Source organism: Mangifera indica, chromosome 6 (genome assembly GCF_011075055.1).
Source record: "Mangifera indica cultivar Alphonso chromosome 6, CATAS_Mindica_2.1, whole genome shotgun sequence".
Classification (NCBI taxonomy): Eukaryota; Viridiplantae; Streptophyta; class Magnoliopsida; order Sapindales; family Anacardiaceae; genus Mangifera; species Mangifera indica.
Genome location: NC_058142.1, coordinates 10,630,258 through 10,658,249, shown reverse-complemented (window position 1 = coordinate 10,658,249; position 27,992 = coordinate 10,630,258). Strand labels below are relative to the sequence as shown.

Below are 27,992 nucleotides of genomic sequence, written 5' to 3'. Positions count from 1 at the left end.
GGAATTTTCATTATTTTTATAAGGAACTAAAGGGGATAAATCACAATACAACATAAATAAACCACCCAAATAACCAAATATAATCAGAAAACAACATAAATCTTCCCCCAACAAGCCTGAAGGGGACTTAAAATACATAGTAATATATCACACAGAATGATATATAAAAACAAATTAAGAAATGGAAAACCTTCTCTTCCTAGGCTTGGTAATATCCACACCACTATTATCCTCAATATTTGAAGTGTCTTTAGATCCGTGTTTGAAGGGATTCAACTTACCAAGAGTCTTGGACATCGAAGAGAAAAATGTATTCTTTCTTTGGCCAGCTTTGCTATTGCTAGAACTTGTCCCTTGACTCTTCTGCATATCTGTTATGTAAAGCTTCATCTGCAACAGCTCTGATCTCAAAGCTTCATTTTCTTTAATCAGTGAAACATCTGCCTGCAATTGGTTTCTTGCTGTAGCAGCATCCGGCTTGCTTCGCTCATCCGCCCCACTTCTTAGCTTCAGCTGATCATAATATAAAGCATGCAAAACAATCTGCACCGGCAATCTTTTATTCTGTGATGCATGTACTCGAGCTTCATATGAAAGTTTTAAAGGATCCATTGATCCGCACACTTTCTCTCGCTCTATCTCGTCAAGATTCGGATGCGCCTTCAGATAGATGTCAATGGCACGATAGAGATTATCTTCAACCTTTCGTGAACCTTTGGGAACAAGATTAGCAATCCCATTGAATTTCGACATACTGAGTTCAGAAGATGTTGCAATTTCCCCAAGATATACATCCACAGTCTTAGCAACTCTATGCATCGCCGCTGAACAAGCATCTTTGAATTTTCCACCGCTGAAAACCGCCATACTCTTCTCCTTCTCCACAAACGAACTTATGATCCGCCTTACGCTTTCTAAATCAAACAGCCCTTCACCATCATATGTGAAAGAAAGAACAAGAAGATCGTCCACATTCACATGTTCAAGTATTGATGAGATCCTTTTTTCGAGCTCGTTCTTGCAGGAGTTTGAAGCTTTAAGGAAGATTGCCGAGCGGAGAAGGCAGCAGAGGAAGTTAATGGGGAAAGCGGCTTTTTCAGAGGGCATAAGGGAGACAATGGATTGAAGAAGATCACGTTGTTGGATTCTGAGTTGAGAATCAACTGAATCTAACAGTTTGGCAGAGTGATCTCTGACGAGATCTCGAAGTGATCTTTCAGCGTATGTGATTATGGCGCTGCAGAGAGCTACGGATTTGGCGCCTCGTTTCTTCATGGCGGTCAAGATTCTACCAAACATTTCAATGTCTAAGATTGGTAGCTCCTCAGTCCACCGGTTTCCTGGTGCTCTATATGGGAAGTTGGCCTCGTAACAAGCCTGAAAGAATGCATAGTACACAGGGTTAATCACACTAGAATTTACTTACAAAATCCCAATGTATACTGCCACGAACGAAATAAATAAAGACACTATAAATTTAAATTTTATATTTTTCATTGAAGAGGTTAAACTTTCTGATTTTATTTTTAATATGATTAACTTTTTTGATTTTACTGTTAAAAGATTAAACTATCACTGTTTTCTATGGAAGATACCAAATCAAGCATTCTACTTAAAAAAAAAAAATTAGAATTGTATAAATTATTGTCATCTTCACTTATCTCTATGTTTGTACTCAAATTTCATATGTCCATTTTACCTCCATTTGATAGCTTCAACAAATTTTATGAAGGGATATTTATGTGAGGATTTTTTCTTTTGTCTTTAGCGATTGTTTTGAAATTAAATATATGTACGCAAGATTTCTTTTTTGTTGTTGGGTTTTTTTTTTTTTTTAATTTTTTTGATTCTTTTGGAATTGAAAGTTTCTACTCACCCAAATGATGATTCCTCTTAAGTAATAGTTTGTTATTCTTTATCACACAAAAACGTATGAAATACAGAGCAAACTATAAGAATGTTTGTGGATTCGAACAAAATGAGATATAACTTTTCTTAATGTTTAGCAAGTTTATGAATTTAAAACATATAAGAAATCTTGAACTTTCTCCCCTAATTTTTATACCCTCTATGGATAACTTAATTAAAGAAAAAAAAGTTGTCCAAAACTAGTGTTAAGGTTAGTTTGAGCAACTTTTTTTAGTTTAAAAAATCGTCAAGAAGGGACTATACGTCACTTTTTATTCAATAGGGTTATATGATGTTTTTTGTCAAGAGGGGCTATTATAAATTTATAAAACTTTTTTGGACTAAACGATTGTCCAAATATAAAGGTATACAAATTTTTTTAATCAAATAAAGGGTATATGAAATTTTTTGTCTTGGGGGGACTATTGTAATTTCCAACAAATTATTAAAAAATGGTCTGAAACTAGTAGAAGACTATTACAAACATGATAAAAAAATATGAGCAAAAGAGTTTATAGAAAGAAACATGAGGAGAAGAGGAATTAATAAAAGAAATGTGAGCAGAAGAATGGTGAGTTAAATTGGGAAACATGTTTGTAAAGTTTTTAAGTGAATCTCTTACCGATGGTAAAAAAGAAGGGATATTTATAGGCAATCAAGTGATAAAAGATCACCCAAAGTGATAAATGTAATTTATGAGAGTCATAATTAGCAACTCAATAATAAATCCTCAAATCCCATACCCCCTCCAAGAATTAAATATGTTCTCATGGTGGGAAGCCATCGTATACATAACATTCTCTCTTAGATTTTTACTATGTATAAATAATTATATTAACATTGTTAAAAGAAAAAACTTAGAAAAATAAAAACTAAAATAAAGAAACGTAATTATTTAATATCTTGTAAAATAGAGTCAGACAAACTTAAATTATCTCATTAAAAATCTTATTAGGAAAACTTAGTCAAGGAAAAAAAATATAATGCACATTTTATCCAATGTGTTATTGCTCTCCTTGATGAATGTTTTCTCTCTTTGTAATAGGATTAACTTAGTTGCTTGTTAAACTGTCGCATACCAATGTTATATTGTCGTATACTGATGTTATACATAAACTTTTCAAATGTTAATGTTGGTAGTGTCTTGGTAAATAAGTTTGTAATATTATCATTTGATTGTATTTGTTTGACATCAATCTTTCGGTTTTACTAGAGTTTATAAGTGTAAAAGAACTTCAATGAAATATGTTTGATTTTGACTCATTTAATGTATCCACCTCTAGCTTATGCAATATACACTGCATTGTCTTTATATAATATAAAAAAAGTGTTTATTGTAGAAGAAAAACTACATATATTTTAGATGTGATGGATAACAAATAGCAATTATATGCATTTTCGGTTGGCTTTGTGGAGAACCAAAATCTCCCAATGATTTGAAGATGTTACACCTAAAGTAAGTTTGGTGGAGTGTCATGATATTGTTTTGTCATCATAAGTAAAAATATATCCCGTTTGTGAGCGACCCTTATAAGGATAAAAAAGATAACCGACATCTGTATATCTAACAAAACTAGGATTTTTAAGGAATTTGACAAAATATAATAATTTCAAATCTCTAGTTTCACATAAGTAATGAAGCATATACTTGATTCCATTCTAGTGATAACAGGTTGATGCAAAGCTAAATTAGGCCAATAAATTCACTACGAATGATATATCTGTTTTAGTGTATTGGACTAAATATAATAAGACACCAATGATATTAAGATGTGGTACTTTCAGATCGAGTATCTTTTCATCCTCTTCTTTAGGATGAAATGGATCCTTTTTCAAGTTAAGAAATCGAAAGCCCATTAGGGTACTCAAAAGATAAACTTTATCCATATTAAAGTATTTTAGTAATTTTTAATATATATTGATTAATAGATAAATATTCTATTTGAATTATGCTTGATCTATAAGTCGAGACAATATTTTGTCTTTCCTAAATCCTTTATCTTAAATTCTTTTTTCAAGTAATCAACAATTTTTTAGAAGTCCCAATTAAATTCATATCAACATAAACTGTTATAATAGTAATCCCAATTCTTACCTTTTTATGAAGACACATGGTCATATAGAGTTATTCACATAACTCTTATTTTTCAAATATTTACTGAGATGATTATTACCATATTCTTTAGGATTGTTTTAACCCGTATAATGATTTTTGTAAATTGATTGAGTACTTGCCTCCTAGATCAACCTTTTTCGTTTTATGCAATTTAAATCCTTTAGAAAGTTTCATATAGTTTTTAGTATCCAAGTTTTCATACAAGCAATAACTACATATATTAAATGCATATCTAGTCCATCAGAGACTGTTATATTGATTAAATATCTTAATGTGATTATATCCATCACTAGTGTATATGTTTTATCAAAGTTTATACATAACTTTTATTATATGCATATCTAGTCTATTATAGATTGTTAAACTGATCAAATATCTTAATGTGATTAGATCCATCAATGTGTGTATGTTTTATCAAAGTTTATACCTGACTTTTGGAAAAAGCCTTAAACCACAAGCTTTGCTTTGTATTTAGTAATTTCATTTTCTCACAAATACCCAATTATATCCAATAAGTTGAACGTTTTTAGGTGTTTAGACTACAAGTCCAAATACTTGATATTTTACTAAAGAGGCTAATTCTGTTTGAATTGTTTTTTCCTATTTAGATTAATCATGTCTTTGTTTGCATTTGTCCACAGTATGTGGTTCAAAATCATCATAATTCATAATTTCAGTAGGTATTGAGAATAAGAATATATCATCAATGTTAACCGTTTCATAATTTCACATCACTTATATATAAGCATAATTTATAAATGTTTCTATATTCTCATTTTCTTCTTTTTGAGGAGTTCATTCCACTTCAAAATCTTTGGTCTCTTTAGGGATCATAATCTCTTCTAGAGAAATATTAGCAAATTTGAATTTTTCAATCATTTTAGAATTATCATGGTTGACATCTATTTGTTTTTTTGTCTTTCTTTTTTGAAGAACAATGTCTTTCAATCCTATGAGTCTAACATGCTTCAATGCGTAATAGAATGATCAGTCATACCTTGAATAGATTGTTCAACAATTACATTAATTATTACTGGTGTATTGACAGTTGGTACATGTGATCTTGTCACTTTCTTATATCTACAAATGCATCAAACATTTGATTAGGAATATTTGTAAATACATTGTCCTCTACAATATAATTTCACTTTTAGATGTGCAAGAATCTAAATGAGACATGGTAAGTAAGTGCTAAGTGAGTTCATGCCTAACTTTATGAGACATTTTCTTTTCTCTTAAAGTTGAGAATATTGTCTAATCAAAGTGATAGTCTACAAAACATGTAGTAAAAAGATCACTTATTAATAGTTTTAGATATCCAATAATAGATGGTGAATTGTATCTAACATAAATTTTCAAATGACATAAGGGTCTTATTTTTTGTATTGAGAAGACATAATAAAGACGTATATAACATAATCAAATACTCTCAAATAAGATATATTAGATTGATGACCAAGAACCAATTAAATAAGAGAATATTGATGATAAGAAGAAAGTCACAAGTGAATTAATCCTGCAATATGTAATATAGCATTTTCTCCCATAAAAGTTGGTAATTGAATTCTTAGTAATAAAATATGTATAATTACTTGGAGTCATTTGATAAGAGATTCAACTAATCCATTTTGAGTGTGCATATAAGAGATTGGATGCTCAACATCAATCCCTATAGACATGTAATAATCATAAAATGTTTTGAATATAAATTTACCGATATTATCTAACTATATTGACTTGATTTGGTCATCTGAGAATTGAGCCCTCAACTTGATAATTTGAATTAATAGTTTAACAAAGTCAATATTTCAAGTTGACAATAAACAAACATAAGACTATCGAGCAGATTCATTAAGTAAGACCATAAAATAATAAAATGACACATTTGATGGATGAATGAGTCCACATATACCCTTTGAATCCTTCGTAGGAATGATGGAGATTCAACTTTAACTTTGGAGGGAAATGGGCTGACTACTAATTTGCTTTATGAATAGGTGGTGTAAAATTTTTCATTGGACAAAAAAATCTTGTGATTATTTAATGCATATTCTTGTAAATTTTCAATAATTTTACGCACAATTACAAATCTTGGGTGACCTAGATGATTATGTCAAAGTATAAAAACTTTTGAATCAAATAACTTTTAGTTCAATACCGCATAAGTTTTAATTATCTTTAAGATTGTATAATACAATCTAGATAATAAAACGAATAATTTTTCTAATACACATCTTCTTTCGGAGGCATTACCAATTATACAAAGAAATTTTATACCATTTTCATTCATAGTTTCAATATAATAATAGTTATTTTTTATGTCTTTAAAACTAAGTAGATTTCTTCTATATCTGTTTGAATATAATATATCATTGATATTTAATTTATTCTCATCTTTTAAAAGAATTATAGCTTTTATGAAACCTTTAATCAAGTTTCTTGACCCTGAAATAGTATTTACTTTAGCTTCAATTGGCGATAAATTAATAAAAATTTCTTTTCTTTAAGAATTGTATATGTTGTCACATTATCTATCAAACACAGGTTTGCATCATCATCTTCTTGTGTTAATGATTTAATTTTGAAATTCATATCATTTCATTTAAAATTTATATTAGTCATTACAAAATATTCAAAAAGGAGTACATAGTACTAATTACACAAAACAATATACATGATTTCTTAATCTAGAAGTCTGAAATATTGAAATTTGTTAGATTAACAAAATCCGAATTATCAAAAAACTTTGATTCGAGCTTATTTTCATTATTTTTTATGAATGCCTAATATAGCTCTACCAAATGTCTAGGCATATGATAGGGATGCGACCAATGGCCTTAGAATGACATCTATAACGTTTGCTTTCATAATTTTAAAGTTTACTTTGCATCATTTTTTCTTTGTCCTATTTTGCTTCATCTCTGGTCTATTTATGGTGATGAAATTTTTTATTATGACTATCTTTGGATCGAAACTTATTCCGTCCTAGACCTCATCTCTTCCCATTATAACGATTACTAGTAGTTGCATTCACTTCAAGGAACTGCATAGTGTCAATGGGGCGTGTTTGATAGTTTCTCAATAATAATTCATTATTTTGTTAAACCATCAGCAAACAAAATATTAATTCAAAATATATTTTTTAAGTTTCTTTCCCAATATTGCTATTGCAGAAGCATATTTGAGGAATGAAATGTAAAGAAATATTTTCTTCATTTTTTTCTCTACATAATCTCATTTGAAAAATTATTCTAAATAAAACAGAGTTATATTTACTTACAGATATAAAATCTTATAAGTGTAAATGAGTCTATTCATATTGGGTCATTGATAATGTTATTGATCTTTCATGTTAAAGTCTTTTAGAATTTTTCACAATTCTAGTGGATATACTATGTCCATATATTCGGCTTGTAATCATTCATGGTTATGATGTCGAAGAAAAATAGTGGTCTCAGATCTATCTTAGTGAGACGTTTCATTTTCTTCTTTAATTATTTCTCTAAGGTTTATGGATTCTAAATGGAGAACCATGCCAATAGTCCATTCAGTATATTTTTCTGCATCCAATCGTAAAACAACTTATTGAATTTTTATGAGATTTGACATTTTCACCAATCGTAGATGATAAAAGAAACAAAATTAGTAATATGATGAAGTAAAATTGTGTTAGAACTTCAAGTTTATATTTGTCTATATTCATAAAACTTCAAGTTTTATAATTAATATTTAGAACATTAAATTCTTCATTCTGATTATATTTAAGACTTCAGGGTTATATTTTTCATGCTTTTACAAACTTTATATTACAAATGAGATACAATTATAATTTGTATTTACAAATAACATAAATTATAAATGGAGAAACTAAACAAAATAATAATAATAATTGAATCATACATGATTTGTATTTTACAAAAAGGATAATATTATAATTGAATTATTCATATTTGCATTATAAAATGGAATGTATCAGTAGTATTATCCCAATTTAATACTACTGATATTGCAATTGTATCATCATCTCGTTTTTATAATGCAAATATGAATATTTCAATTATAATATTGTTCTGTCTGCAAAATACAAATTATAGATGTTTCAATTATTATTACTATGTTGTTTAGTTTCTCCATTTATAATTTATGTTATTTGTAAATACAAATTATAATTGTATCTTGTCTACAACCCAAACTGTGCAAAAGTATGAAAAACATGAGCACAAAGTTTTAAAAGTTTTGTGAATATAGACAAATGTAAACTTGAAGTTCTGACACAATTTTACTTCATCATATCACTAATTTTTGTTACTTTCATCAACCTGCAATCATTGAAAATATCAAATTTCATAAAACTTCAATATGTTACTCTACGATTAGATAGAGAAAATTATAGTGAATGGGCTCTTGACACGGTTCTCTATTTAGAATCTATGAATCTTAGAGAAGCAATCAAAGAAAGAAATGAAACATCCCAACAAGATAGATCCAAGATCACTATTTCCCTTCAACATCATATCCATGAAGGATTATGAACTGAGTATATGGAAATAAAGGATTCACTAAAATTATGGACATGTCTGAAAGAAATATTTGAATATCAAAGGTCAATAACATTACTAATAGTCTAATATAGTGCTCACATTTACATTTATAAGATTTTACATTTGTAAGTGAATATAACTCTGTTTTGTTTAGAATAGTTTTCCGAATGAGATTATATGAGGAAAAATAAATAAAAAAAATATGTTAGAAAAAACTTTCTCCACATTTCATCTCTTAAATATGCTTCTGCAACAACAATAGGGGGAAAGAAACTTCAAAAAATATTTTGAATTAATATCTTTTTTGATGTGCTTGAATAAAATAAAGAATTGTTATTGTGAAACCACAAACATGCCCTACTAGCACTACGTTATTCCCTATAGTGAATGCAACTACTAGTAATGGTTTTAGTGAGCGTAGATGAAGTCTTAGACGAAATAAGTTTTGACTTAAAGGTAGTCATAATAGAAAATCTTATCATCATAAATGGACCAAAGATGAAACAAAATAGAATAAAGGAAAAATGATGTAGAACAAACTACAAAATTATGAAAACAAATGTTATAAATGTGGTTCTAAAAGCCATTGATAACGTACCTATCATACGCCTATATAATCAGTGGATCTATAACCAAAAAAAAAAATAATAATAATGAAAATAAGATCAAATCAAATTATTTTGATAATCCAGATCTTGTTGACTTGACAAATTTTGATATTTTAGACTTCTTTCTAGATTAAAATATCATATATATTATTTTATGTGATTAATACTACATACTCCTTCTTTTCAAGTATTTTGTAATGAATAATGTAAATTTTACATGAAAGGACATGAATTTCGAAATTGAAGAATTGACACCAAAGGATGTGATGCAAACCTATGTTTGGTAGATAGTTTAACAACACACACAATTCTTTAAAAAAAAAAAGAAATTCTTCTTAACTTTATAACCTAATAAAACTAAAGTAAATATTATTTTAGGGTTAACAAACCTTATTGTAGGCTTCGAAAGAGCCACAATTGTTTTGAAAAACATGATCAATTTAAACATCAGTTATGTATGATATTTAAATAGATCTAGATAAAATATACTTAGTTTTAAAGATATAAAAAATAATGGTTATCATATTAAAACCATCAATGAAAATAATACAAAATTTCTTTGTATAATTGGTAATTCCTTCAGAAGAAGGCATGTACTAGAAAAATTGTCTGTTTTATCACCTGAATTGTATTATATAATTATAAATATAATTAAAACTTACACAATATCAAACTAGAAATTCTTTTATCCAAAAAATTTTTATTCTTTGATATGATTGTCTAGGTTATACAAGATCTACAATGATACGTAACATTATTGAAAATTCACACAAATATACACTAAATAATCATAGGATTGTCTTATCCAATGAAAAATTTTGCACTGCCTATTCACAAGGCAAATTAGTTGTTAGACCATTTGCCTCCAAAGTTGGAGGCAAATCACCATCATTCTTATAATGATTCAAAGGGATATATATGGACCTATTCTTCCACCAAGTGGGTCATTTCGTATTTTATGGTCATAATTGATTAATTTGTCTGATGATCACATGTTTGTTTATTATCAACTTAAAATGTTGCATTTGTTAAACTATTAACTCAAATTATCAAATTGAGGGCTCATTTCCCAAATGACCTAATCAAGTCAATAATATTAGATAATACTAGTAAATTTATATCTAAAACATATGATGATTATTGTATGTCTATAGTGATTGATGTTAAACATCTAATCCTGCATGTCTACACTTAAAATGGATTAGTTAAGTCCCTTATCAAATGACTTCAGGTAATTGCATATACTTTATTACTAAAAACTCAATTACTAACTTCTATGTGGGGACATGTTCTATTACATACTGCAACGTTAATTCACTTGTATTTTTTATCATCAATTTAATATATCTCATTTGAAGATATTTGGTTGCATTGTATATGCCCTTATTACGTCTCCTCAACACACAAAAATAGGACCTTAACGTCGTTTGAAAATTTATTTTGGATACAAAAATATCATCCATTATTAAGTATCTAGAACCATTAACAAGTGATATTTTTATTGAATGTTTTACTTATCACCACTTTAATGAGACAACATTTCTAACTTAAGGAAAAAGAAAATGTCTTCTAAAGTTAGACATGAACTCACTTGACATTTACCTATCATGTTTTATTTAGATCATTGCACGTCCCAAAGTGGAACTGAAGTACAAAGGATAATGCGTTTACAAATTATGGAAAACTAAATGTTTGATCATTTCATAGATATGATATAAGTGACAAGATTATATGTATCAACTGTCAATACACTAATAAGAATTAATATGATTATTGAATAGTCTATTCAAACTGTGACTAATTAATTTACTATACGTTATAAGCATGGTAGACTCGTTAGAGTGAAGGACGTTGTTCCTCAAAAAAGAAAGGTAAAGAATCAAATATATATCAATTATGATGATGCTAAAACAATTAAAAAATCCATACTCGCTAAGATTTCTCCAAAAGAGGTTACAATTCTTGAAGAGACTCAAACCCTTGAAATGAAATAAACTCCTAAAACATAGGTAAATGAGAAACACAAAAATATCTAAAAATTATGCTTATACATAAGTGATGTGGAACTATGAAACAGTTAACATTGATGATGTATTTTTATTGAGATAGCTACCGAAATTATGAATGATAATGATTTTGAATCATGGACTATGAATGAATGCAAATAAGACATGATTGACCTAAATAGAAAGAGACCTAATTAACCTTTCTAGTAAAACGTCAAGTATTTAGATCTATAATCCAACCACCTAAAGACGTTCAACCTATTAGATATAAATAAATATTTATGAGAAAAACAAATGAGAAAAATGAGATATAAAACAAAGCTTGTGGCTCAAGACTTTTCACAGAGGTTGGGTATAGACTTCAATGAAATATACACACCAGTGATTAATATAATTATATTTAGAAATTTGATCAGTCTAATAGTCTCTAAAAGAATAGATATGCATATGATGGATATAGTCATTACTTATTTATATAAAAACTTAGATACTGAAATTTATATGAAACTCCCTAAAGGATTTAAATTGTCTGAAACAAAAAAAATCAATCCAAGACAGATATAATCAATAAAGTTACAAAAATCATTATACAAATTAAAACAATTCAAAAGAATGTGATACAATTGTCTCAGTAAATATTTGAAAAAAGAATGTTATGTGAATGACATTATATATCCATGTGTCTTCATAAAAAGGTCAAAATAAGGATTTGTTATTGTAGTAATTTATGTTGATGACATGAATTTAATTAGAAACTTTTGAAAAACTCTCAAAAATGGTTGAATACCTAAAATAATTTGAGATAAAGGATTTAGGGAAGAAAAAATATTGTCTCGACCAGCCAATCAAACAAAATTCAAATGAAATACTTATCCATTAATTAACGTATATTGAAAAATTACCAAAATATTTTAATATGAATAAGACTTATCCTTTGAGTACCCCAATGATCGTTTGGTTTCTTGACCCAAAAATGATCCATTTTGTCCTAAAAAAGATAATGAAAATATACTTTGTTCGAAAGTATTATATCTTAATGTCATTGTTCTCTTATTATATCTAGGCCAATGCACTAGACCAAATATATCATCCGCAGTGAATTTATTGGTCCGATTTAGCTCTACACCAACCCGTCGTCACTAGAATGAAATCAAATATATACTTTATTACCTATGTGAAACTAAAGATTTAAGATTATTCTATTTTATCAAACCTTTTAAAAACTCTAGTTTGGTTGAATATGTAGATTTCGATTATCTTTTTAACCCTTATAAGACCCACTTGCAGATGAGATATGTTTCCACTTATAATGACACAACAATATCATGACGTTCTAACAAATAAACTTTGGTTGCAACATCATCAAATTATTCAAATATTCTAGTTCTTCACGAAGCTAGTTGAGAATACTTATGGTTACGGTTTTTCATTTATCACATCCAAAATACATGTAGTCTTCCTTCTACAACAAACATTTTTTCTATATTATATGAAGACAATACAACATGTATTACCCATGTTAGAGGTCAATACTTTAAAGAAGATAAAACCAAATATATTTCACCGAAGTACTTTTAAACCAAATACCATTAAATGACATTCTTGAAGTCTTATTTACAAACAAATTATCGACATCAACATTTGAAAATTAGTGTATAACATTGGTATACGACGACTCAACAAACAATCAAATTAATCTTACTATTAAAAGAGTGAATATTCATCAAAAGGAGCAATAACACATTCGATAAAATGTGCATTGTATTTTTTTTCTTAACTAGGTTTTGTCTCGCTAAAGTTTCTTAGTAAGTTTTTTAATGAGAGAATTTAAGCACTTACAACTCTACTTTTCATGATATTAAATAATTATATTCCTCTATTTTGGTTTTTATCTCAGTAGGATTTTTTTTAATAAGATCAATATAATTATTTGTATGTAATAAAAATCTAAAATGAAATGTTATGTACACAGTGACTTTCCAGCATGAGAACACATTTAATACTTAGAGGACACATAAGGTTTGAGCATTGCTACTTATGACTCTCAAAAATTACATTTATCACTTTTGGTGATTTTTATCACTTGGCCGCCTATAGATGCCTCTCATTTTTTTACAATCTATAGGAGATTCAATTTAAAACTTTGTATAGATCATTTTGTCCGAATACATAAATGTTCTTGTAGTTTGATTAATATTCATATTTTTGTGTGATAAAAAACAGTAAATTATAAACTTAAGACAATCATCATTTGACAGAGAAGAAATTATTAAATTCCAAAAAAATCAATCTTCACTTATATTAAATTTTTAAAAATCACAGAAAAACAAAAACCAACAATCATTAATAACTAAATGCTCACGGAAAAATCCTCGAAATTCAGATTTTAAATTTTGGAGCATAAATATAGAGATGGTGAATATTAAAAGAGTTTATATATTATTTTGTTTGAGGGTATATTTGATTTTTAAAAAAATTAGATTGCTTTAGATAAATATATATGAAAAAAAAAGGGGGAACAAATCTAGTAGAGAAACCAGTTATGTTGTACCTTAGCAGCAGCGACATCAATGCATCGTTGAACAATTTGAAGGTCTTCAGCAAAGGGAAGAAGATCTTCACACGATTTAAGCACAACCATCGCTCCCGACACACTTGACAAAGCCACTTGATTTAGGAAGTCTTCAGTGCGACCAGCCAGATTATTGTCGCAATATTTGTCTGTCATTTCTAGATACTCCGCCGCACAACGGAGAGCCGCAACGTTATGCACAGTGATTTCAAAGTTCTCTCCATAACAAAACTTTGCCACTTTCTCGAACATCTCCACGCCTCCTGGTATCTCCGATAAATTTATTCTTCTTAAATCTGCTTCTTTCGATTCCAATATAAGTTTTCTTATGTAATTGCTCTTCGCAACCAGAATGGACTGTAATACAATATATTAGCATTAACATTTACAAAGAAATTATAATTCTTAAAAGCTGAGTCGGAATATTTACCTTGTGAAGAGAGAAATTTGTTTCACCAACTACAACCAGAACATCAGTTGGAATTTCCTGAGAAAAATCCCTGTAACAAAAGATTGAAAATCTCAGTAGCTGAAGAAACCAAAAGGGAAAATGGATGCTGTAAATCAGTAGTTAAATTACCATTGGCCAATTCTTTCCTTGGCAATGGAAAGCCTATTGTTTAAGGGGGTAGGCATAGCCATCGTTGGTTAGTGTCTTAAGAGAAGAAGATGATCAAATAGGATTCCGATCCCCCTTGTGCAGCAACCCAGCTGTAATTATAGTTACTTTTAAAAAGATAATTTTGATTGACTATTATACCCCTCTATCACTTTCCAACAAAATATGACTTGACTTCTTGTCTGACTAACTCTTTCCAAAGCAAGATTTGTTGGTATTAAAATAATAATAGGAGGATAGGGATTAATTATATATATAATTTTATATATAAATAATATAATATTATTATATTATTAAATATTATTTTATTTTAATTTAAAATTATTTAATTATATAATAATATATTAATATTTATACATAAAATTATATATATTATTTATGTACAAAATTTTACTCTAAAAATAACAAGTTTATGTTTTTAATTTAAAACGTGATTTTTTTTTATATTTTTATCGTAGAATTTGTATCATATGACATATATAAAACTTTGTATCAATTTATAATTTTCTTCGTTTTCGAGTTTATGTTTGATACTCAGATAACTATAACATTTATCAACTATGTATTTACAAGGAATCTGTTTTTACGATTTATTCTCAAATAATCACAATGGATTTTTAACGTAAATCATAAGCTTTTATAATAAGAACCATAACTTGTAATAATTGATTTTGTTAATATGTGAATTTATACTAATGCAATGGTGTAACTACTTGGTTATGTGTGAATATAATGAGATCGCTATGACAAACACAAAACAATAAAAAAATATAGTGCAAAGGAAAGTTTATAAGTGGATCAATCTCCTAAGCAATGCCAACACAACTAATAATAGCACATTTTTGTTTGTAATATGCTTATTGGAAATAACTACAAATAATATATTTTTTCTAAACGAATATAAGAGGAATTCTAGAGAGAATTAAAAAAATGTTGATTTTGTTTGGAGAATGGCAAAAAAAAAAAAATAGTCATAAAAGATTGACAAAAAGATTAAAGATCCCTTTGACTAGCCTCTTTCTTGGTTTTTTTAGTCAAATTTGAACCCAACTCTCTATTCTTTGTATGGAAAACTAAACTCAACGCTTTGATATAGCATAAACATCTATACTCTCTTTTTAAAGAAAAGAAACGCCTATATTTTTAATCAAGTTCTTTCATTTCTAGCCATATGATAGCAATGAAGTTTTTGCTTTCACCATATTCCCAATTTAATCACTTCTTCATACATTAAGTTGAAGTTTGCAACCCCTTAATAAAGTAATATTAACTAAGTACACTACTTCTGGTCATTTGTAAATGCAATATGGTTAATGGTAATTTTCTTAATTCTCTTTTAAAATTTGTTTTAAACCTTTTTTTTTTTCTTTTGAAGAACCTTGTATCTTTTTTGGTGGGGTTGTTACTTGTTAGAAAAACCAAGTAGGTTTGCTTGAAATCAATAGATGTCTTATTCGAAATGGTAAAGATGGATTAGCTGGAGGAGGATTTGGAGATAGGTGTGACAAAAAAGGCTTTGGTGGTAAGGATGGATTGAATGGAGGAGGATTTAGAGGTAGAGTAGCAAATGAGGCTTTGGTTTTAAAGATGGATCATATAGAGAAGGATTTGGAGGTAGTGGTGATAGAAAAGGCTTTGGTGGTAGAGATGGATCATATGGATGAAGATTTAGAGGTAAGGATGACAGAGGAGGATCTAGAGGTAGAATGGGATCAACGAGAGAAGGATTTGGTGGTAGGGATAAATTTTAGAAGTGTGAACCTAAGTGGTGATCAAGGCTAGTGAAAGAGTTGAAATTTAAGAAATGGAAAGGGAAACGAGTATTATAGTCACTCTTCATAGAAATATTAGCGTTGTGTATTCATTTACATTGATTTGTATGTTCTTTTTATTCATATTCATGTATGTGTATATGTAGTCTTTATCGAGCAAAGACTATACATTTGATAGAATTAATGTAACACCCATAGTTATATACATAGGTAAAATCGTCTTTTCCATGAAAGTTTGACATTGGATTGACGTGGCTTAGAAATAGGCTGAGATTAAATAAGAAATATTTAATTTCTATCCATAAATTGTCGTACAAGAGAGCATGTATGACTCTGCATCGCCTTCTGCGTTAGCCGAGTGGATAAGAACCACACAGGCAATTTTAAACATGATACACAATCGTGTACCCAAAAGATGCACACCCATGCATGACATTATAGAAATTCCCTTTAAACTCAGGTGTAATCATGCGTTATAGGATCCTTATCCAATAATTCTTGATTAAGCACATCTTGAGAGATAAAGAAAGTCAAAGACTAATTTGTGAAGTGTGGCCGATGACAAGGAGTGATTCTGATTAAAGGGAGAGAACCGAGAAGTGAGAAAGAGATTCTCAACACTAAATCATTTAGCTCTTTGGTGACCTAGTAAGTAATCTTCTATTGATGTGTTTACGTGTAGTTTTGGTTAGTGATGATGATTTGTATGGATGAATGTAAGCCCTTGTGTGTTGATTATTGTTTTACCTTTATATGTGAATGATCTTGTATTGCAATTATGGCTTGAAATCCCAAGTACTCAAATACCCAACCCATCTCAATGTTCTAGTTGATTATAGAGTATGATTTTAGCCTCCATTCATTTATGATTTGTGTAGGTACTGAGCTGTAGGCATATGCTAGCCTAAGAGTGACTTCAATGTTTCCTACCAACAATGAAAGACAAAAGAGCTGCCAACGCATAAATAAATCCTATGAACACTTTATGGGTGTTAATGGTTTGTTTGTGATTTAATCTATCTACGAGGGAGATCTAAAGTAGGGATTTATGGTTTTGTGTAAAAAATTTTTTGTTAATTCTGTTACCAAAGGCCACAAATCCTACCAATGTTTACTTTGTATTTGGCTTTCATTAACTATTGTAATAGTGATGTAGTCTTTTGTTACACTTTCATGTTTTTATAAAGGGTATTTTAGTCATTTTCATAATAAGTTTGTAAATGATTATTTATATTTATAGGTTGTTATATATTCTTCTAATTAATGTTAGTAATTCTTTACTTTGGAAGGTAATACTTCTAAAGGGGGCGTTACAATTAAGTACAACAAATAATGAATAACATCTCAGTATCACAATGTTTATCACATTATCAAGCAAATATTTTACATTTGATAACAAGTTATGAACCACATGAATTAAATAAGACAAAAGATATTAATTTCATATATATATATATATATATATATATATATATATATATATATATATATATATATATATATATATATAAAGTTTTGAGTATATAATCATGACGAACCACAACCAGTATGCATTGAGATACTCCAATTTCCTTTGGCATATATGAGTGAAGATGACGTATAAGGCACAAAGGTTGGATTCCAATAGTTAAGTTTAAAATTGACATGACCTATTAATTTGATACATTTAAAGAAAAAAATCAGGTCAAAGTTATGATTTTTGATAAGAAAAATAGTTCAGGTTAACTCTAAAAAAATCAGGTCAAGTTTGGATTGACACGAAGACAACTCGAATTGACCTGAACTAACTCAAATTTAGCTTCATTAGCTTGTGATGTTTAAAACATTCCAGTATCTACAATTGCTTCCAAATCATGTTTTAGTGTTGGTGGTCAGATCCTTAATCAATATAGAAGTTCACTAAAACCTAATATAGTTGAAGCGCTCGTTTGAACTAAAGATTGGTAATTTGGTCAAATTTATAACATTACCACTAAATTATTATTATTATTACTATAGTTTTAAATATAATTTACATATTTATTTTTCACCATTTCCTTTATATGTTGATCTAGAGGATAATGACTTGAATTTGAATGAGCTTATAGAAGATATTACTAATACTAATACAAGTAAAGAAGATATTAAATAAAGACAATGCTTTAACACTCCTATGTATTAGGATTTTTCTAGATAGAACTTAATTATAGTTCTTTCATTAGTTTAATTATGGTAGTTATTTTAAATCAATCCAGTGGCAACAAACCTTGGGTGGGAATAAGTCTTTTGGCCTTAAATAAATCACAAATAGGTTTTTAAAAGCTTATAAAAAAGAGTTGTTAAATTATAATGAATGTCTTTAGTAGAAAATAATAAAATTACACCAAAAATACTAAGGTCATAAATCGCCACCCAAGGTTTATAGCAATCGATCGATTACTCTAACTTTTTCCCTTCTAACAATGCCTCTCACTCTCTGATTATTTTCGAAGCTAGTCTCTAACGTCGATTCATCTCTGATGAAGATGAATCATCAACAAAGACGTTGTCTTCATCAATAGTCTATAATGAAGATGATTTATCTTTGTTAAAGATGAATCAACACTAGAGACGAGCATTGAAAGTAGCCAAAGAGGGAGAAACATCGTTGGGAGGGAGAAAGAGTCGAAGAAGCCAACCGATTATCGAAAAATTATCCCCAAAAAATTAAAACCTTAGGGGGAAAATGTAACTTTTCAAAGTTTAATACTAATGGAAAATTGTTAATTTTCTAAACTTAGAAAGGAAATGAGATAAAATTTTATTATTTTTAATATATTATAGTTAAATGATGATTTTACCTTTAGAACTAATTGATTTTGTTAATTTTAATAGCTCATGGATGGAAGTGTGGGTTATCGATACTTAGTGGATACCAGTTTGGGGATTTAACAAGCCTTGGGTAGGAATTAGTCTTTTGGACTTTATTTATTTATTTTTGTTGGAGTATTATAAGTACTATTGATTTGAATTTATCATGTTTAAAATGTCATATTTATATACTTGTTAATAATTTTAATATTTATGACAACCATATTAATCACATGAATTGGAAATTAAATTTCTTAAATAATTGACAAGTAGTTGTTTATCTAGTTGGTTATCAATTGTATTTTTTTAAAGTTAAAGTTGTAGACTTATCTGAGGCTTTTTTTATTATGATTTTTTTTTAACTCCTACAATTGCTCATACAAAGCGACAATAGACAAACTATTAGTATTAACTTAAATAGAATATATTGTTTTGACAAAATGTTGATTCGTGTGAAAATATCTTTTTGTGTTATTTTGTAATAAATCATTTTATTCGTTGACATTTAGCAAAATATGTTATTTTGTAACAAGTTATGTTGTTACACGTGTTTTGACATAACTTTACTTGTTACATAATTTGGATTGATTTGGGTTAAATCAAGTCAACTCAAAAATATATAGATTCGATTTAGAATTGAAAAATTTTAACATAATTTTATTCAATTTGGGTTAAGGTTTAAAGTCTACGATTTGAAACCTAAGATGACATGACATGAACATGATCCAATAACAGGAACTGTCAGATTTAGTTAAGTCTAGTATATTTGGATTGTTGGCATCGACTCATGAACTTCCTCTCCTTGTAATGGTTATCTGTTATGACTTAATGGTTTACTTGCATGTTGACGTTATATTTTAGAACAATATTATGCATACTTACTTTGAGTATATAAATAAGTATACATTACTTATATATGTCATCACATAATTATATGTTACCTTATCCTTAATTTAAAATCACTTAATTACATAATGATACACATAAATGTGTATCTATTTATATACTCAAAGTCGATATGTAGAGTTTCATTGTATATTTTAAGGGTATATATCACACGTGGATTATCAGGACGAACCTAATGTTGGAAATGATTTTCTTTGGTCAATAAATATGATCAATCATAAACATTGATTTAAGAATGTTCCCCAATGACTCTACACTAGTTGTTTATAGTATGGCAAAATTTGACCTTGTGGGCATGTCTATGCCTTATTTATATGTTGTAACACCCAAAAGTCTTCATCCTCCTCTTTTGTTGCTTGTGCACACCATTTAAATTTTGGATATACACATTTCAACCCATATATATCAGAGTAAATGACTTTCTATTGAATGTCTATCTCTAATGCATAAGTTCGAAATAATGGTTTTAATTTTGTTTTGGAATTGCAAAAGTCCATCACTTTTAAACTATTGTCTTTGTGTGTTTCCCGATTAGTAATACCTACGTTCTCAATATCCATGATAGGTTCAAGAACCCACTAAAATGGATTAGGATTATGAGCTGCTTGTATATGCTCTAGTATCTATAGAGCCATGACGTCTCATGCTACATTTGGTCTTGTAATTACAAACATTGCTTTGACTTCTTCCAACTTTCTAGTTCGGTATGCAATACATGTCATCATCAAACCCCAAAAATTCATCATCATCGTCATCATCCTTATAACTCTCAGTTTCATAATCCTCATCCACATCGTCATCCTTATAATCATCACTATGGTTCCCACCATACAATTGGAAACTTTGTGGTTGTGCCCAATTGTCAGTCAGATATCCTCTCTTTCTTTTTTTTGAACATCTATAACTTGTTAATTGTCTCTTTCTCCAATTGGACTTTCGATAACATAAAGTTTTGTTGATGCTCGTAAACTTTTTACTATGACCATCACATACTTAAGATCATAACTGTCTATAATCTCAATTAGACCCACCGATGCATCACCATGGATAAATACATGGATATTTGACTAACTTTGATCGATTCTAAGATGATAGCATATTTTCACCATAAATCCTTCAAAATCAATACTTGTATCAATACAGATTGTTCTTTTATTCCCACTAACATATTTCATCACATTGTCATAATGTGAAATCCATTGTCCTATATAATGAATCATAAATGTAGTGTTTTCTATCTTTAGCTTCAACTAAACTTGAAACATTAAGTAAATACTAATTCACAGGTCTAGAAGAGATGGTTAGCGGGATTGCAAACTAGTTTTTCGCACTATTTTTTATCTAAAATTTAACTGGATCTTCGTTAACTTATTCCCAATTTAAATATCAATACTCTAACTACATTATATTAACATCAAACAATATAATAATATGAAATCACAATATTAAACAATACTAATTTTTTTAAATGAAATCACAACATCAATTTAGCATACATTATTTAATTTTTACTTGCTAAACAATAAAAGACATAATATAAAATGTATGGATCAACACTGACTTAGATTTGAATGATTTTCCTGAAAGATTTTTCAAAGATATGTGATTTTTTGTGTACAAAACCTGACTTGTATTTATAAGGTTAAAGACAAGGTCAGTTTCGAAATTTAACAAATTTTACAAATTTTGTGGTATAAATGTTTTGTTTCTTAAAAGTGTATTATATTTGTATGGGTAGACCTATTTTGTGATAAAAATTTTAATATTCTTTAGTAAAATGACACCTAAAATATATAATACGAACAATCATATCATACAATTGAACCAAAATTATGTCATAATAGTATGATGTGGCCCAATCACAATTAAGAAGGTTTGATTTGACCTAAATCATATAGTGCTGGTAAAAGAACTTGTAAACAGTAAAATTGTGACATGAATGCAAAATTAAGAAGTCCTACTTGGTGAGAAATGGACCAAGATGATGAAACGACTTAAGGGTAAAAGAGAGAATTCATAAGATAATGAACAAATAAATTAGCCGAAGTGGGGTATGTCAGTGAATGTCTCCGCCACTCGATCAAGTGGCTAGGACTTCTCCACCACCTTTTCACCAAAGTTTTGGCTGCTTTGTTGCCGTCACTACTCTCCCTAAAAGTATAGACAGGATAACCCAATGGGACCATATCACCATCTTGTAATCAAATTATAACTTTCCACGTGTCCAACCCAATCACATTCTCCATTGTTTCCCGTCTCATTCTTGGTCCAATAATTTCATTCCCTAATGTATTTTTATTATTCTACAATTTTTAGTCAAAAGTCATTATTTACTTCGTAATATAAGATATTAATGCTTTTAAAATAATAGAATCTTTTTTGGTGTTAACGAATAGAGGTGTTCTAAAAAGCTATCTGACTAGAGAAACACAAGAGTTGGGCATTGGTGGGGAAGCCTATTGGTTTCTTTATAACAAGAACAAAATACATGAGTATGCCATCTAATTGTTAATTATTTGTGGGCTAGTTTGAGTGGCTGGCATACCTAACTAAAAGGATATGGGTTTGAAAATTGCTGAAGATATATAAAGATCTAATTATTGATTTTAATGGTTGTTGGGGTGATCATAAAATCTAAAATTTTTATTTATTTAGTGTAATCAATCTAGGCTTTAATAATTATAGCCTAGATTTTTTTTTTCATAAAAGCTAAAAAATGAAAAAAAAAACTAGCAAATTAAATATGTAAAAGCCATCCGTACAACTTTAATAATTTCAAGAATGTGGAAAAAACTATTATGTGTAATCTTCCATGCATACCACACGAGGATTGTGGAACATATTACAAAACTAAAATACAAATTGAAAACCAATATTACAACTCTTCAAATAACTGGTAACACTTATATTAGTTTACTATAGTTAATTTAGACTAGTTTAAATTTAAAACATCTTAAGATCAAACATTCAAATTCACCTAGAACCAATATTTTTTCTTAGAACTCCAAAAATCAACTTAGTAGAATTATGAATAGCTTGAGAAACATAGTCATTCAATAATGAATGACTTGTGGAACGGGCGTTCTATCTTTTATTATTTATTTTTCTCCGAAATTTGGCAGAATTATGGACGTCTGGAGGAAAAAAGTCTTTTAATAACTAACAACTTTTGTAATAGATATTTAAAAAAAAAAAACCCCCATTTTTATGAATGGTGAATGGTACTGAAATTAATTGTTTTTCATAATTAAAAATCAAGAACCAAAAAATAAAGATGCAATCTGGAACTATAACTGATGGACTGGTTAACTGAATTTTTTTGTTAGTTTCATTGGTTTTAGTTCGATTTATCAGTTTTCCTTATTTTTTTAAGCACTCCTACTAAAGAACCAACTAATATTTATACTGAAATACCTAATAATAAAGAAGTTGATGAGTTTGATACCATACAAACTTGTAGGGAAAATGAAATAAAACACCAAAAAAAAAATGATAATTGTATATGAGAGATAAGATCTTGATAAATTAGATTTGAATTCTTTTAATAAGACAACCCATTCACATCTAAGTATTGTGCAGTCAAATAAACATCTAGTCTAAAGAAAAAAGAGAAATTGATAATAACTTAAAACTAAAATCAAACCACATTTTACACAATATAAGGCATCATTTTCAGACCCAAAATGGTATATGGATAGGTTGAAAGAAGAGGGAAAAAAACAACTGTGATTGAGAACATGGGATGCTCTTTGTCATTTAGCAAATGGGTACCTAAGAAATTGCAATGGGATAGAGTTTCCATGTGGGAGCATAGAGAACTTACAACTTGCAACTTTGTGTCTGGAAGCTAGAAATCTGTGGACTAAATTGATTTAGGTAGCTTTCTTTTCTTTGATTATAAAGCATTATATATTCAAGAATGTCACGTTCCTTCCAATAGAGTAGGGTCACTCTTATTGGATATGTAACTTTCTCGGTCCACAAAGTTATGACTTCATTCAGAGTATTTTAGGGTTTGTGTTTTTACCGTTGAAAACATGCATAAAAGTCTAAATTGGATTATTTATATATCAGAAATTCTATAATACATCCATTTATTTTTCTAATAATGAATCAATTTCAATATGTTTTATCAATATGTGTATAACCCACTTTATTTATAAGTTTTTAAATTTAAAGTAATGTTTCTCCCGGATAAATCCTTGTAAATAAAATATGAGCCTTAATATTCAACATATAATTGAATAAAAAACCTTTTCTTCATTTCATTTGATTTTTTTTTTTTTTTAATTAGTAATGGGTTGGGTTTAGGAGCCGGCCGCTTCACTCAAATAGACCACCTCACTTGATATTCAAATCAGACCCATTGGACAAGAGATCAAAATTGGGATTAAACCAATTGTCAAATAGACTGTAAGAGTTAATAATGTTAATTTCTTTGAGTTATGACATAATTACGAAACTCTTTGACATTTATAAAATAGGCAATGTTATAAATTTATTTAAATAATTACAAAAGATAAACGAAAGAAAGATAAAAAGATTTGCAGATAGAGTACAGAGCAAATGAAAGGTGTGTACAACTTCTTTGTAAGGATAGAAATATATGTGTGTAGTATTACAAAGGAAGAGTGGAAGGGGTAATCATACAATTTCTTGTTGCCCCTCTCATCGATGAGATAAAGCCATTTAATGCATGTCGCCCAAGGTTAAGATTGTCTGTCCAAGTAAATTATTTTCCATTACGCATGTTCTTGCTAGGTGGGTAGGAAATCTATCTTCACATATGGGAAGCCACTTTATATCATACTAGGCACTAAAAACATGAAATGCTCTTAATTACTTTTATACCCTTATATTAAGATTAAAATTCCTTATATACCCTTTTACCCAATGCCTCTCCTTCAACTTCATCATTCTGCTCCTCAACTTTATCAATGTCCTCCTCAACTCCATTCTTCAAAACTTGACCTCTCTACACTTAATAATCATAATCTCTTATTATTGTCTTCCTTTACATTCGATTTCCCAATCAATTTCCCACTATCAAATTGAAATTCCTATATACAACGGGAAAAGCTAATCGATGTTGACAATGTCAATTTATGGAACTGTTGCATTTGTTTCGAGCAATTCCCTAACTTGTTTTCTCCTCCTTTTGTGGCTAACCAGGAGGATGGTTGTTGAAGATTCAAATTCTCCGCATGGCCTAAAGCTAACAATTGAAGACAACCCTTGCGCCAACGATGGCTTTTTCTCTAGGAAATATTGAAATAATAGGTGATTGATTATTTGAACCATTATTATACTAATCTAAAACTTGCATGAACAGCTCCAAGCTTGGTGGAAAGAGATAAAAAACATCAGACATGGGGATAAGAAGTATGCCTAATATTGATTGTTAGGGGTGTGTACGCTCTGGTTTGATGAGGTTTAAGAGATTTTTCAAACCAAACTGAAAAAAATGGTTTGAAAAATTTTCAAACCAAACCAAACTAAAAAATATGGTTTGATTTGATTTGGATTACTATCTAAACCATAATTATCAGTATTCTGCAATATACAATATGATAAGATACAGATAAAAAACGATACGTATCATAAGATGCATCGAATTAATATGATACAGTAAATGTATTATATGATACAATACATATCTTACGATACAATACATATTTCTTATACAAATTAATATTTTTTTTAAAGAAAATGAATGTACTAGGGGTGTATATGAAAATTTTAAAATATTAAAGGTGTTTGTGATATTTTTAAAACGATAACGTCTCAATTATAATATTATATTAGTAATTTATTATGTTAATTTTTAAAAGATGTATCATATAGTATGATACACGATATGGTAAATTGAATTTTTGATATATTTATATAATACACAATTTGATTATTATAGTTTGAATATTTTAATAATATATATATATATATATATATATATATATATATATATATATAATTTAATAAAATTAGTTAAATTATAGTTTTCTAAAATATAATATACACATGTAAAATAAATATAAAATATATATACAATAATAACAAAATAAATATGAAAAAACAAGTTGCACACTTATTTATTAGAAAATTTTGTCAAATATAGTTTTTATATATATATTTTTTAAATACGGTTTACGGTTTGGTTCGGTTTGAAAATTGCTCAAACCACAACCCAAACTGAAAAAATGATTTAAAAAATTTCAATCCAAACCGAACTATTTTATAAATCAAACCATAATTTTTAAGCGGTTTGGTTTGGTTTGAATCTAATTATGCATAACCCTATCGGTGGCCTACCCAAAAAGATTTAATTGAAGGGCCAAAAGACTTATTCTTACCCCAGGTTTAGTTCATTTCCAAACACACACTTGCAGAGTTTTAAATGTTCAAATACCTATCTATGAACTATTAAACTTAAACAAAATTGTTAATTATAAGAGGTAAAATCATCATTTTACCACTAAACCTTAAAACCTAAGAGTTTATATTATTTTTCCCTTTAGTATTGAAAACTAACAATTTCCCCCTAAAATTAAGTTTTGAAATAATAATGATTTTATCCCATATAACTAACAGTTTTGGTTAAGTTAAACAGTTTATAAATAGATATTTGAGTTTTTGAAATCGCATATATGTGTATTTGGAAATGGGCTAGGCCTTTGATGGAAATAAGTCTTTTGGCCTAATTGAAATTATCACAACCATAGCTTGGGTTGCCTCCCGTTGCTACACCACCAGAAACTTGGGGCAATATCCATATGCAACATATTTCCAACATGCCAACAATTGCAAAAATCAATATCACTACGAAGTACAACTCTAAAGAGGGTTGAAAAATCTAGAAGGAGAAAGTGGAAGTTGTGCTTTTGAGATGTTTTTCTTCACAGGTTCATGTAGCGATAGTGATGACGGCAGTGGATGTGCTCCACAATCACTCTCTTGATTAGAGTATTTAAGGCAGTGGAATAAGTAAAGAAACAAGAAAGGAGTAAGAAATAAAGAATATTAAAAGAAAATTAGAGTTAGAAAAAAATTTTGATAAAAGGTAGGATAGTGTCACCTGAAAGTTTGAGAAAGTTTTCATTTTCCAATAAGATAGTATCGTTAAAGTAAACACTAGGTGAAAATAGATATAACAAGGATTAAACTGACTTACGGTTTGATTTAGACCTCTTTTTCGACTTAATTCATAGAGATAAAATCCACTTTATAACGGATTATGTAAAATTTGTGGGCTTTCTAAGTCATGTTTGAACTTGAAAATCAAGTTGTGAGCTAACTCAATCCAGCATGATATTGTAAAAATTAAAAAAATAATAATAATATATTTTTAGGGAACAAAAAAAAAAAGTTAAAACCCCAAAGGTTATTAGAAAAAATTAAAAAGTAATATTATATTTTTAGAAAACTTAAAAATCATAAATAATTATTAATGTTTTTTGAGTTTCTTTTGAGATAATATTTATTAACATGAGACGCTAATAAGCAATATGTTAGGAACCTTAAAAATATTTTCTAAAAATAATTAAAAATATAAATTATATAATTAGAAAATTATATGACGGCGGTGGATGTGCTCCACGATCACTCTCTTGATTAAAGTATTTAAGTAAAGAAACAAAGAAGGAGAAGAAATAAAGAATATTAAAAGAAAATAAATAAATAAAGAAAATTAGAGTTAAAGTTAGAAAAAAATTTGATAGAAGGTAGGATAGTGTCCCTTTTAAAGTTTGAGAAAATTTTCATTTTTCAATGCGAAGGCATCATTAAAGGAAATAATGTGTGGAAATAGACATAATAGGGTTCAGATTGGCTTGCGGCTTGACTTAAACCTCCATGTCATTATAATGGGTTGTGTAAGGCTCAAAGACTTTCTAAGTCATGCTCAAATCTGAAAATCAAGCCCAAAAGTCAATTCCGCTCAGCTTGATACTATATAAATTTAAAAAAGATAAAAATTAATAATATATTTTTAGGAAACCAAAAGAAGTTAAAAACCTAAAATTTATTAGAAAAAATTAAAAAACAATATTATATTTTTAGAAACTTAAAAATCATTAATAATTATTAATGTGTTTTGAGTTTCTTTTGAGATAATATTTA

At 28.5% G+C, this 27,992-nt stretch overlaps 1 protein-coding gene across 1 annotated transcript; it reads right to left on the bottom strand.

Moving 5' to 3' along the window:
• Positions 1 to 53: 53 nt before the first annotated feature.
• LOC123219555 (root phototropism protein 2-like) lies at positions 54 to 14,482 on the bottom strand. The gene is made up of 4 exons (XM_044641564.1): positions 14,332 to 14,482; positions 14,182 to 14,251; positions 13,731 to 14,108; positions 54 to 1,377 (listed from the first exon to the last, which is right to left on the bottom strand). Exons 1-4 carry the CDS (start codon positions 14,391 to 14,393, stop codon positions 175 to 177), a joined length of 1,713 nt encoding a protein of 570 aa, XP_044497499.1. The 5' UTR covers positions 14,394 to 14,482; the 3' UTR covers positions 54 to 174.
• Positions 14,483 to 27,992: the final 13,510 nt, after the last annotated feature.

Bases quoted from the DNA above. Each gene is read 5' to 3' on its own strand.
- LOC123219555 (XM_044641564.1), bottom strand. From the start codon at position 14,393: ATGGCTATGCCTACCCCCTTAAACAATAGGCTTTCCATTGCCAAGGAA. The intron at 14,109-14,181 runs GTAAATATTCCG...ATTGTATTACAG, and splicing joins CAAATTTCTCTCTTCACAAG to TCCATTCTGGTTGCGAAGAG. The intron at 1,378-13,730 runs GTACAACATAAC...GCATTCTTTCAG, and splicing joins TTGATGTCGCTGCTGCTAAG to GCTTGTTACGAGGCCAACTT.